The sequence below is a fragment of the Salvia miltiorrhiza genome, chromosome 1, assembly GCF_028751815.1.
Source record: "Salvia miltiorrhiza cultivar Shanhuang (shh) chromosome 1, IMPLAD_Smil_shh, whole genome shotgun sequence".
Lineage (NCBI taxonomy): Eukaryota > Viridiplantae > Streptophyta > Magnoliopsida > Lamiales > Lamiaceae > Salvia > Salvia miltiorrhiza.
The window spans coordinates 59487432-59501484 of NC_080387.1; the positions used below are offsets into that span (position 1 = coordinate 59487432).

General features: G+C 34.9%; 1 protein-coding gene across 3 annotated transcripts; it reads right to left on the bottom strand.

The window, feature by feature from the left end:
* Window positions 1-4052: 4052 nt before the first annotated feature.
* Window positions 4053-13534, bottom strand: LOC130999451 (protein transport protein SEC24 A-like). 3 transcript variants are annotated; one of them, XM_057924994.1, is made up of 15 exons: window positions 13318-13534; window positions 12919-12980; window positions 11668-12806; window positions 11443-11581; window positions 10422-10612; window positions 9925-10032; window positions 9635-9838; window positions 8299-8530; window positions 7847-7996; window positions 7512-7668; window positions 7001-7128; window positions 6547-6869; window positions 6282-6470; window positions 5418-5658; window positions 4053-4529 (listed from the first exon to the last, which is right to left on the bottom strand). In XM_057924994.1, exons 3-14 carry the CDS (start codon window positions 12751-12753, stop codon window positions 5425-5427), a joined length of 3141 nt encoding a protein of 1046 aa, XP_057780977.1. In that variant the 5' UTR covers window positions 12754-12806; window positions 12919-12980; window positions 13318-13534; the 3' UTR covers window positions 4053-4529; window positions 5418-5424. The 3 variants fall into 3 exon arrangements, with proteins under 3 accessions (XP_057780977.1, XP_057780971.1, XP_057780964.1); XM_057924988.1 differs by having other exon boundaries at window positions 12919-12997; XM_057924981.1 differs by lacking the exon at window positions 12919-12980.
* Window positions 13535-14053: the final 519 nt, after the last annotated feature.

A 14053-nucleotide genomic window follows, 5' to 3' on the forward strand; every position in this document is an offset into this window, starting at 1 on the left:
TCCCAAATTAACTCGCACTTAAATTTAGGGAATACATTGATCCACTCATATTTGTGTGAGTACTATAGGAAAATGTAAACCAAATTAGTAGGGCCTAACAAAATTGATGAAGTGAAATTTAGGAAGTATTCACAGGCTTTATTTAGGGCGCATGTTATGGTGGCGTGGGCGTGACAATATTCAACTTTGTCTCACTCTCATGGACCACTGTTTCCTAAATTATTCCACCCTTTGCTTTTCACTCATATTAAAACACGCCACCACTCAATTTTTATATTAACAAATATGAATTTTACAAAACCCCTTTGTTTATTTCTCACCATCTATATATATCCATCCATTCTCCTCCAATGTTTTCTCGCCTATATAAAGTTGAAACTACATGCATATATGTATGCAGTAATTAAGTCCTCTCTCTCTCTCTCTTCTCCCTCTTCTTCCCTCCACCGCCGCCGCCGCAGCGGGGTTCCGCCGGCGAGAGAGGATGTTGTGAATCGTGGACCAATAGTAGTTGAAGCTGCCAGCATGATCTTAACTTGCCTCAGGCAGACGAGGGAAGATCAGATCATGTGGCAGTTTCACCTATTGATGGGATCACGACAAAATTTAATTATTGTTATTTCTTGTTTCTATTTTTTCACGATTTTTCTATTTTAATTGCCAATCATTTCGTCTCTTCTGGCATTATCAATGCGGTCAAATGAGTAACATACAAGGAGACGAACTCACTCTTAAGCGTGTTCTTGATTTTTCAATTTTATAGTATTTTCTGTGATTTTTATAATAATTTAAAACGAAAATTTAAGTACCTCTTAGTTCATTTCTTTTCATTTCAGATGATATATAATGTTAGCATTTGTAAGGATAAATTAAACAAAATTTGTTGGATTATATTCTTGAAACCAATAAGGATTTAGGAATTAGGTGTGAAATTATAAAGAACTCGTGATTCTTTTTAGGGATAATTGCGTGAAAATACACAAACTTTGCCAAAAATCCATATTTGACGCGAAGTTAGGATTTTACATTTTAATACACCAACTTTTGTTGTTGTCCAAATTTGACATGACTTAATTCTTAAAAATTCAAAAAACAACCCCTTTTGTAAATAATTATACAAAGACCCACTTATGTTATTATTTGGGACATTTAAACCAAAACAAGATATTTCCTTATGATGTTTTCTTTTAAACCATTTTAGGCGCGGATCAAAGACTAAAAGAAAACATCATAAGGAAATATCTTGTTTTGGTTTAAATGTCCCAAATTATAACATAAGTGGGTCTTTGTATAATTATTTACAAAAAGGGGTTGTTTTTTGAATTTCTAAGAATTAAGTCGTGTCAAATTTGGACAACAACGAAAGTTGGTGTATTAAAATGTAAAATCCTAACTTCGCGTCAAATATGGATTTTTGGCAAAGTTTGTGTATTTAGGTGCAATTTTCCCTTCTTTTTACCCTATAATTGTTTTTTAGGGAATCCCTCTAATATATTTCCTTCGTCCCACTCCAATAGGCTCATTTTCCTTTTTGGGTAAAAAAGTTGTACTTAATTGATGTGTACCACACCATTTTACTACCACTTTCCCACTAAAAAGTAAGTTTTCTTAATCTCCGTGCCCAAAAGAAGTGAACCTATTGGAGTAGGACGGATGGAGTAATTGATATTGTAAGTGTGTGTAATTAGCCTAAGTTTCTCCCTCAAACATACTTATTTAAATACACATTTAATTTTATAATTTCCCTAAAAAAAAATCTAATTTCAACTTTTACAGAAGTTAATTGAATATAATTTTGAATATGTGTATATAAACATATATTTTCATCATTATCTGTAAAAATATTTAAATTGCCATTTGATAATGAAAATTAACATTACACATTATTATAGAGTACTAAGCTTCATAATAAATAAATAAATATTTTCATACACAAACATAAATAAACAAGCATATTTAAAATTCAATTTTTAATATACATAACTAATTATTTATTTACAAGTTTATTAAAATTAATACAAATTTCACTTTTAAAAATTTTATTTTTGAAATTAAAGAGTTAATAAAATGAACAAATAATTTTTTTTCACCTTACTTGCATTAGAACTTATTATAATTAAAACACAAAAACTTGATATGTACTTATTTTTCTTTTAATAAATACAAAAAAGTAAATAAAAATATAGAAAAAGAAATAAAATTAATGTAGCATGAAAAAAAGTAAACGTGTGTTTAACATTAAAGAGAGATGATATTTTTCTAAAAAACATTAAAATAGTAAAGAGAGGAGAGGGAAAAATATTTTTAAACTTTAAATTACCATGACACATACATTCCAAATCCATTTTTATGCATTTTATTCCAAAATAAAGATTTTGTCAAGATATTTAATTTAAGATACATATTGAATATTTTTTTTATAAGATTATCGAATATATTTCTTATAAATTAATTTTGACAATTTTCAGAAAGAATCAAAATGGGGGGTGGGGGGGGGGGGGTTATGATAAAAAAAATACAGCCGTTTCCTATATATATACATTGGCATCATTGCTAGGGTATATATATATATATATATATATATATATATATATAGGAGCGCGCTCCAGTGAGACCCCCTATTTTTCGTGAAACACTAGGACAATGAATAAGACACATAATACTAATGAACAAAACGTATTCCTAACGAACAAGATGTATATACTGATGAAAAATAAAATTTAAAAAATTGTTAATGAATAAGACATATATACTGATGAACAAGACAATATATACTTATGAACAATGCGGTATATACAATGAATAACAAAATTTAAAATATTATGCTCCCTCCAGGATTCGAACCCTGCAAAAAAAATTCTCCATCCAGATACAATATCAGCCATAGGATTGACAAAATAAACGCACCAGATCGTGCCCTAGATCTCACTAAAATTAGGGGGTCTCATTGGAGCGGCCCCTATATATATATATAATTTACATTCATTTCCTTTTAATTGATTTTGACTGTTAGTTCTAATTAAGCGACGGCTCATGATGACAAATTTACAATGCTATTTTTTAATAATAAAAATTGTCCTCTGATTGTCACCAAATTAAGCTTTGGAGTGAGCAATAAATATGTCCCCGCCAGCAAAATACAAATTGAAACGCTTTCTATTTAGTTTAAATTATCAATATCTTGTGCATTCATCTCATACAATTTAATTAACTTCTAGGCTATAATGAAGTTAACATATCAGTTATCACAGAAGAGAAAATACTGATGACAACTCGAGTATATTTAAAAATATTATCAATAAATTGTTTCCAACTCTTCTTGTATTATTACGATCGAACCAGACAAAAACTTGGGTGCTGATTATGAAATTAATCAGGAATTAGTTAGGGTATCTAATTAGGGTGTTTGCCTAGTGCGGCTCTACAAATCATACTCAATCTCACAGTTTGACACTTCTAATAAAAATCATTTATATTCAGAATATATCATTACATACACAACCTGTATGAATAATAGATGTAACAAATGGTAACGAATCTTCTTGTCACTATATTTGGGGTTTCAAGAGAGGGAAAAGAAAAAGAAGAATATATTAAGGTTGAATGAGATAAGTTGGAGTATTATATTAAGATAAAAATGAGGATAAGAATCTTGAGAAAAATGAGCGTGGGAATCTTCAAAGGGGGGAAGACATCTGTGTTAAGGTTCTTGGTGACAGAATTTCTTTGGTGTATCTGCGCTATGTTTGGTGCTTTTGAGATCCCTTTTGTGCCCTTCCCAAAATTATTATTAATATTCACTTTCTTATACTTGCCTGCAAATCTGTGACACCTTCATTCGGCGCCCAATCAAACACATATTGGGTTGGATTTTATCCATCATCAAATCATTATACTATCTTATCCTGATTTACAATATTAATATGAAACCAGCTCAAAAGTGACAAAAGGGCTTTTTCCTCTTATTGTTTATTAATCATGTTTATTTCGAGGTGTCACACAATCGAATTTAACTTTCTTGAGAGAGAGCTGAGAGAGACACCACACCTCAATTTCAATCTTAAACTGAGTCGGAAAACTTCAAAGCATCAACATGCAAAAGTACACAAATGAATTTCATCCATGTTTTTGTAACTGTCTAATTCAATTGAATTAGAAATAATAATATCTAACATCACTCTGCTCTACTAGCCCAAAACCGGAAAGAATGCGTCATAATTTAGAATAGAAGATCTCATGATGAATCGGAATTCCGAAACCAAAAAGAATGTGTCTGTGATCTAGAATAGAAGATCTCGTGTGATGAAATACATTATCTCGCTCTGTCACCGGAAGTCGTGTGATAGGTGAGTTCCAACACCACTAATCTGGATGAAGCAAGCGCTTCCTCAAAACCACTTTGTTGAGTCCTCTTGCACTTGAAATACAGCATTCCGTGGAGCATTCTCAACTGGACGACAAAAGAAGAATCGCGTCTTCATCTGCACAGGCACACTTGCTCCAAAAATGCTCGCATAAATACTGAATGCCTGCCAGTAAGACCAGATCATCAGGAGAGTAGAAACTGAAATCGTGTGGATAATTGACAGAGAGATGAAGGCTTTTTTTGCACCTCCAGTGACAAGAAAGTCTAGAAGATTTTCAGTTTACTGACTTAAAAGAACCTATAATGCAGTGCAATCAATGTTACAATTCACAGTTTATCTTTTGTTACCATTGCTGAATGGCCGACTTCTCTTTCATACATTCTTATAGTTACTGGGTATAAGGCACGAAGGATGTTCAATAATGAAGATCCCCTTATCTCTATCCATTAAGGGGGCGTTTACTTTGCATAAGATGCATGATTGAGTATTTTTGTCCTTAAAAGTAAGATTTCTCCAATCCTACCATTTCAATGGGATAAGAATCAAGCAAAACTAGTTTAAATGATAAAGATAATCAAGGGGCCTTGGGATATCCCAAGTTCCAATCCATCAAAGTAAACGAGGGATTAGCCTTACTATTTTTACCTATCAAGGCTAATCCTCCAAAGTAAACGCCCCCTAAGGGATAAAGTCTGTATTGGCTTTGCTGAAATGTATTTAAAAAGATGCAACCTAAACAAAGTCACCATTCACATGGATTTTGTTTTGGGAGCCTCACCATAAGAAATCTGAATAAAAGGAATGGTTTCTGTGTGCACAAATAATGGAAATCCCATCCAACATTAAAATTGATATGAAAACATAATTCAAGGAGTAAGAAACACTGCCACTTCTCTGATTGATATCTATGCATAAATTTGTTGCTCTGGAGTCTGGAGGACTGAGACAAGGGGTAAAAAAATAATTCCTTCCTCCATACTCCTGAACTAAATGAGATAAACGCTTTCAATGTAAAAAATACGAAATTTTCCAAAGCAAAATGAACAATACCTGAAGTTTATGCATTTTGTTGCACTTGTCGGTGTAGCTGCATAATCCAGTCGGCGTAGCTACTTCCACCAGCATTCTGGTCATCCACTAGATTCATGAGTAGGAAAAAACCTTCTCTTGGTTGTTCATTTTGTCTCACAAGATGACATAACTGATAATATGATGGGTCGTTCTCCCTAAATTTGTGAAGCATCTTCGATAGCTTTATTGACATATCATTGTCTCGTGGAGAAAGGCTAACCTGGATTTAGCAATAAAATAGAACAAAGTATTGGATACGCCAAAAGCAAGTCACATCAGGAAGTAGACAATTTAATGAATATGTCCTACTCTTAGATTAGATCCCTTGATTTAAAATCAAAATAAATTAAATCCTGTCCTCCATAATTGTAGTTTGTCATAGTTCCACTAGATATGCAGCCTTCATCTTCTGACATAACACAAAAACCAGGTTTTTCCAAAAAATAGGAAGGCAAAATAACAGAACGAAAGACCCATCACCTGAAAATGTTATACATATACTCAGTTGAAGAATTGGTGGCCTCTTTCATAACAAAAAACAACCACTACCACAGCATTCCCAAATTACCCTCGCTGGAAACAGAAAAAAAAGTTTAAATAACTGACTTGCGCCAAGTATTTTGAAAGAGTTTTTTGAGTTGGAATATTTTGAAAGAGTTACTAGGATTTTTTATCAGCTTACAAATGTAAGCAAGTTTGAGAGCCAATTCAAATAACCATTTTACTACACTTGGGAAGCACAACCATTTTGACATCAGACTAAACTGATAACCATATTGCAAATAAAGTACTGAAATGTTAATGAAAGAGAAACTATTGCAATGGTAAAGTAAAAGAAGCCACCTTTGAATAGTCGCCACTAAAGTCTTCCCCAAGCAACTTTCTACCAATATCAGGTGATATAGATCCACCGAACCATATAACAAATCGGAAGCCATCATCAAAGATATAAAGACCTCTGGCATCTAAGCTCTTCACAGTAAGAGGTAGCCTCATCTTGATGATGTCAGATTCATCAGTTTGAGGATATGACTGGGATTTGGCAAGATTTGCTTCAGAAACTACTGCAGGCCAATAAAGAAGAAAACTATAATTTCAAGACACTTACTTTTAGAAGAAGATCATCCACACGGACCAGGTTTGGATAGAGAAGTTTCAGCAACTTTTTAACAGGTAAAGCCATCATGGTAAAACCTGCCGCAGATCGTTCATCAAGCTGCACATCACCATATCCACCACGTAGCGGTGTCGATTTACAAAATGCTAATCCATACAAAGGTAAGAATTTCAGCGATTCAGGGTAAATCATCCTTCCACTCAAACGATGCTGGACAGCATAGAGATTTCTGTATTCTCTGAGGGCTTTGACAATCCTAATTTGAACAGCATTTCGAGCATCTTCCAACTTGTAGGACAAAGATTTCTCAATTGCTGCGAAACAGGTTGTGTCAAATTTGAAATCAAATTAGTCTACTAAAATCAAGTAAAAGGAAGACAGTTATTTCACACCCTAGCAGGAGAGGGGTGATTTCTGAGACATAAAGAGAAAACAACTTCTTTACCAAGCCTTGAAAACATAGAAACAATTGCCCCCGTGTCAGCCAGGCGATACATTTCTCCTAGATCTGCAACAACTGGAGCTGCCGCAGTATGTACCCTGATGCGCCTTTCTCCAGATGAGGATGTGTATCTTCACAGTGGTTAAGGGATTTCTGTTCACTATCTACCGAACTTTAATTTCATGAGGTGATAACAGCTTTAGAAAGACTTGCCAATTGTTCATATGGCATAGAATGCATGAAGGATAAAGTGACAGAACTCCAGATAATTGCAATAGGCGATTAAAAAGATGAGTTGGAAGACCCACTATTTCAGAAAGTCAAATGGAAATGGGTAGTTATACTGATCACTTCCAATTACCAGAAAAAATACTTTGAAGCAACACTATTGGCAAAGTTATATATACAAACATAAATTCGGAAGATTACGTCAACTGAATTCACAACAGACTCGCACATACAAAAATAACTATGTAAATAAATTAAAATTAAAAGTAAAATGAGATGAGGATACAACAAAGCAACTTGGAAATACACTGTCTGAGTGGTTAATAGAGTCTCATCAAGAGATAACTGTGCTGCATAAGCTTTATCACAATCAACAGCAGGAAGTGCTAGTAAGTCTGTTGATCTTAGCATGAAGTTCCCATGATAAGATGTGAAGCGCACTCCTGCAAGCAAAATATGAAGGTGGGGAAAGGATACAGAGTCTTTGTAATCAGTACTTTCCACTTTTAATCAAAGATATCACAAAAGATTTATAAAGAAAAAGATCTTCTGATTGATTTATCTTAGCATTTACTGCAGAGTTAATGGAGTTTCAGCTTTGCATCCAGAAATGTTATTTACCTTTTGAACATCTTATTCGCATCACCGCCTCCCAAGCAGTCTCCCTAGTAAGATCTCTCGTTAACTCATGTGTCAACTTAGATTTATGTATACTCGACTGGAAACTTGGATAATAGTACACTTGACCACCAGTATATTTTGCCAGTGTTCCTAAATAGCATTGTAAAAAAGAATCAGAATCGCAATCATATAAGAAATCAGAAGGAGAATTTTCATGGTTTTAAGAGCATCATTTATTGCTTTGATATTAAACCAACAAAATGTACAAGCTCTAAGGCATCTTATTGCCACTATAGTTCACTATGCCATGTTTTATCCACTTTACCAGGGTGCATCAAGCCCAACTTTAAGGCATTAAAATATGTCGCTGCTTGTGGGTGCAATTATCATATACTAGTTCTGCATTGAGATTCTGTAATTATCATATACTACCAGATGTAAGCAAGAAATACCTAATGATGCTATATCTGTGTACTTGTCACTGAAAGCATATACGTTCACAGATATCTGAAATTTGGTAAAATCGGCAGCCATCTGTTTATAAAAAGGATCTTCAGGTACTCGCCATAAATGCTCCTTATCCGTCCCATAAACTCGAATATCATCTCCCCGCAATCGCAACCGGCCAACACCAAGTGATGGCAATGTACTCTGGAAAATCAGCACTTTACCTCCAAGTTTACTCTGTCAACAGGAGGAACAGCAAATTAGAACCAATCTGAATTGAAACACACTTCGCAGAGATAGAGTGACCAAGAGGAATCAATTGGTACCAATTATCAAAACCAAATATGAACTATACAGTGGAGAACAATTACAATATGACTGGTGTGGATTAATGAGATTAGGTAGGAAAAAGTAAAACTTTGACTATGAAAAAGGATGGTATAAGCACAAAATATCCTGTACTCGGTACGCCAATGTACTCAATCCTCAACTTTGAACTCCTGATTGGTATGTAGGAACTCAATGAAAAAGTTTACAGCTAGCAAATTATCATTTCTCGTATAATTCTTTAAAATGAAATTATGTATCGAAAAAATCGTTATTTTTCTCTATTACATTGAAATGTTGGCTGAAACTGAATACATCATATGGTCTTTTTTTTGTTCAGTTTGACCATTTGATTAAGCAATGAATGGCCGTGTTAAATTATACTGTAAAAGTAGTATTCTTAAAGAAAAAATGACAACGATTGTTTGGTATTCAGTTTTACAGAGCCACATTGAACAAGAAATTAGGTTCTAAATAATTGTTAACTTTAACATACATCTTCTGTTACAAATTTTATTTATAAAACTGTTCATTTTCTCTAACTAAAAATCAATATGTAAAAAAAGATGAAGCTAAGCTTGAATATGATATCGTGATTTTAATATCTTCTTTTCCTATTTCTTAATTTCAAAAGTCAGCTAAATAAAAGTCCATAAGTCCTTCAGTCGTCTAGCTGTCTAGGACGAAATGGCTTCAGCGAGCCTTCTAAATCCTACCCCAACTACCACAAAGACCACTTTCGAGCCCACGTTGAAAAGCCAAAGCAAAACTCAAATTAAGCCATTCATTAAAATTTTGTTTAAAGTTTAGAATGATAATAATGTTAGTATTATGGTAGTATAGTTTATGATGTTTGGATATTGCCATGGTGAAGAAAGGGAACTATTGATTCCATACTTGATATATGTACCACTGAATAATCATATGATGCAAAATGGACTTAAAAACAACTACTCTTAGTGATGCAATATAAAGTTATGAGTTAAGAATAGACAATAAAAAAATCAAACACACCATAACCGTGAATGCAGCTTTAAGAGCTGGACCGAATGCTGATTCTACATTCATGTTGTCCTGGAACATCGAGGGCAAACTATCAAGAAATGCCTCTACTACATTTCTGGATTCTGATAGGTTGACCAGAAGATCATCTGGAAGTGGGACAAATACATCATCCAAATCGGAAATGACCATCATCTGAGGCTGTATTAAAGATGACTGATACAAGAGAAACATATAAGTTGTCGACCAACTTAAGTAAATTGTAAATGGTATTTAAATAGAAAAACAACAAGGTGACTTGCCTTCATATTATAGAAATGAATTGTACTATCATAAGTTATGAAGCCAATCTGTGTTCGAGGATAACCAGGCAAGCTATCCAAACTTGATTTAATAGTTTGTGCCACAACCTGCATAATATCAAGTAATATCACTAACATTTTTGAAACAATAAATGCATTAGTGAGACAAAATTTCAAGATGAAAAACATATACAAGAAAAATGTGAGCTATCCAAATCAAACACCAGAAATAGGACTAGCTAAAAGACCTATAAATCCATGTAATCCTCTCATCCTTATCATGCTCTACTCTACATATTAGAGCTCTACTACTTAGCACATTTATGTTTTCATCTATCAATAAGTAGATACTCTGTAATTTTTCTGCCATATGTTAATCACTAGTGGTTTGATGTTGACTGAGAATAAAAAACATAGAAACCAGCATTTCAATCCATGGATCAGAATTATAATATGCAGCATAAACTTCCACAAATAATTTTTACAAGTTATGTTACCTCAAGTACTCCACTTTTAGCAGCTGATATTGATACATCGATGAGGAAAAAAAATAGTGGTGGCATTGGAGGGCGGACCATATATTCTGCTGGAGCTATTAATTCAATACTACCTTTCAAAAGCTCAGGTCGTTGATCCAGATCAACTCTTCTTCCACTAGCATCCAAATGTGCAAAGTAATCACTTTGAACTGGACATAAGAAGTTTAAGATAAATCAATATATGACCTTAAGTCATTAAACTGAACAAAAATCTACTCAAGGATAAATGATTTTCACTTTCACCTAAGACTTTCAAAGTGCACACATTATTGACAATCAGGCATCAAGAAATTCAAGCTCATAGCTCCTCAAGTTTCTTTGTGAATCTATAATTTCCACATGAGCAAAGAAGCAGATGATATCTCATCTAGTTTGTTTGTAAAGCATGCGTTACAAGGAAGCAGACAACCTAGACAACCCACTGTTATAAGCATAAAGAGAGGGACAAAATAATAATGAGATTACTTCAAGGAAATTATTTTTCTCATAATATCCATTTAACACTAATATTTTCAAGAGGCAGTTGGAAGAAAACTACTACCCTTTCTAGCACACGCAACGTAATGGAAGACCAGATTTTTTTACTTGAAGAATTATCTTCTGCCACTAGTCGTACAATAAAGATTAAAATCAGAAACAAGTTGAATGACATAAGCACAAGAATTGTAGCTCAATTTGTATGAATAACAGTTAAAATGGAAAAGGCACAAAACAGAATAGCAGCAGGGAATATGCTTATCATAGCACTTCCTTTCTCTACTTCCTTCTCTATTTAATAAGAGAAAAATAGCGAGTAAATTACCTTATCCATGTAAAAGGTACTGTGGCAACTAGAGAAGGAATAGTAAGGCTGAAAACAAGCAATTTTATGAAGACAAGACCACCAACAAAAGGTGCTACAATGTAAAACAGAAAATTTTCAAAATAATGATATGTTCCATTTGAAGTTCATAAAGTGTTTAATCTAATAAGTGGTTACCATCATTGAGTAAAGAACACATATTGCATCTCCACTTTCTTCCATTGTCCGTGAAGGTCACATATGGGTTCACGTAAGTGCGGCACCTCTTGCACCGAATGATGCCTGTGGTGGCAAAATTAACTACTGGAACTTCCTCCTGAATGAAAACACGAGACAGTCAGCATATGATAATATATAGCTACTAAATCTGTATGTATACTCATATTAGTAATGGAGGCTGACCCCAGCAGGAGCTTCTGCTAGAGGACAAACAACAGCCCCAAGAGACAAATGCCACCTTGATGCCAATGATTGAGAATTTGGTATGCCACTCGTTGTCAGCCTTAGAAATGTAGAACTACAATTCATAGGGTACATATCTGCAAGAGATTTAAGTTCAACGTCACCATCCAATGGCCTTGGTAAGGCTTCAGCATCAAGACCTGCATCAAATGATCCTGGTGCAGATCCAAGAGAGAGTGAACTGAAATCTTCAGCCAAGCCCTGTGCAGTAGCAGTAGGAGGTGCAATGCCATGATGCTGCATTTGGGCCCCTGGATAGCCTATAGGTGTTATCGATGGAGCAGGACCATAACTTCTTTGTTGAGCGAGGAATGGAGATGCAGCTGCTGGTGGAGCATAGCCTCCCTGCTGTGAGGAAAAGGAGGAAGGGTGCATAGGTGGAGCTTGCGGTACAGAGTTTGGTCGTCCATTAGCCTCCCCTGGAAAGGAAGGTTGAAAGGCACCCCTGCCAGTGGCATATGATGGCCCCATTGAGGCAGAGGAAGGTTGAACATTAGGCCTGGATAACGAGAATGGTTGAGAGGGAGGAATATTTGTGTGGATTTGTTCAGTTTTGGTGCTATCAGGAAATCTCATAGGTATTGAAGGTGGCTGGGGCTGTGATAGAATAGGGACAGGAGCTAATGTCATAGGACCTGCAGGAGGTCCTGTTGGAGGAGGACCAGGAGGTACAACAGGCTGACCAGTGTGTAGAGGTGGTGCTCCTTGACCCGTTGAGTGCATTGCTGGATTTTGGAAATGCTGGAATCCTGTAGTTGGTGGGCCATATGATGATGAAACTGGTGGTGGAGTAGGCCTAACTAGTTCATTGGGTCTGCCTGGTGGGGGAGGTCTAAATGTAGGACCCTGTGATCCAACCCCAGGTCCAGAGGAAAAGGGAGGTGTTGGGAACTGAGAAGAAGCTTGAGGTGTAGGCCTAAAGACTGATGCTTCTGATCCAACCACCGGAGCAGACGATAAAAATGGCGACGCTGCAGAAGAAGGCCTCAATGAAGGATTTGGAAGATTAGGATTTTCCATCCCCATTAAGATTAATTCCTGCCCGTTGTTCTTGATCACCTATCAGTATCTGTGCATATCTACAGACCAACAAGCTTGATTTACAAAATGGAAGACAGTGGTAATCCAACATTACTGGCAATCCAGAAAGTTTATTAGGGAAAACCAAAATCAATAAATAAGGAAAAAAACCAAGGAATAGGCAGCATGATATCTATCGGCATTCGGCCCATGAAGATCTCACTTTCGCAGTACTGGCAATCACAAAAGGCTGCATTAAACATGGGGTATAACCAAACATAAAGAGTAATATTTCCAGTTAGAAGTAGCTCAGACGCTAAACTTCATAGTGCAAAAGAAAGAGCACAGGATATTAAATGTCACACAAAATTAAATAACACCGGATTACTCTTTTTAACCAATCTAATCAGCAATTATTACAGCGAATCTACGCAGACCACAAAGTCGAAATTTTGAACAATAAGGCAATTAATTCCCCATCCAAAACATGAAACAAATAAAAATAACACAATTTGTCAATCGCAGTATCTACCAGCATAATTTAATAACAAAATCAGAAATTCGGAATACCCGATCAGAGATCCCGCCGGCGGAGAACGCAATGAAAGGACCGGCGATCGGTGTGGGAGAGGGGGGAGATTCAATCACTTCCTCTCTCTAACTTTACGAAATGCAAATCAAGTACAGTAGAGAAAGATAGTGATTTGAAAATATTACGAGTGTGCAAAAAACAGAGCTCCATTAACGTTCCTCAACTGGGAGTCTTGTTGGCGTAACATAAATTTATTCTCTGTTGAGTATTAATATTATTTTCATATTTATTCTACACAAATTTAAAAAGTGATAATATAAATAAGAAAATAGAAAAAATATGTGTATTTTCCAATTATTACCCCAAAATAAAATTCTGATATCATTATTGGGGCTAATTAAATTTTATAGTATTTTTTTATACAATAATTATAATTCAGTACGATTGTGTGCAATTATTCCGATAAAATTGGCGCAAACACAATTACAAAGACAACAAAATTGACATAAAGCGCGTTTCAAAAAAAAAATTGACATAAAGCGAATTATTAAGGGTTAATTGCATCAAAATACTTGACATTTTCCCGAAATTTGGTTTTTTGACAAACTTTTTAATTGTAGCAAAATTTTTAGCTACGTTTCAATTTATTGCAATGTCCGTCCCGCGTATATTTTCGGCCAAATCCATGCTGAGGTGGACCTCCGTAAACCTTAGGTGGCATGTCGTGCCGGCTAATGAAACATTGTCGTCTCAAATCCATTGCAATAAATTGAA

Bases quoted from the DNA above. Each gene is read 5' to 3' on its own strand.
- LOC130999451 (XM_057924981.1), bottom strand. From the start codon at position 12,753: ATGGGGATGGAAAATCCTAATCTTCCAAATCCTTCATTGAGGCCTTCT. The intron at 8,531-9,634 runs GTGTGTTTGATT...TCCTGTTGACAG, and splicing joins AAGCTGCATTCACGGTTATG to AGTAAACTTGGAGGTAAAGT. The intron at 6,471-6,546 runs GTAAGTGTCTTG...GCCAAATCCCAG, and splicing joins TGGATGATCTTCTTCTAAAA to TCATATCCTCAAACTGATGA.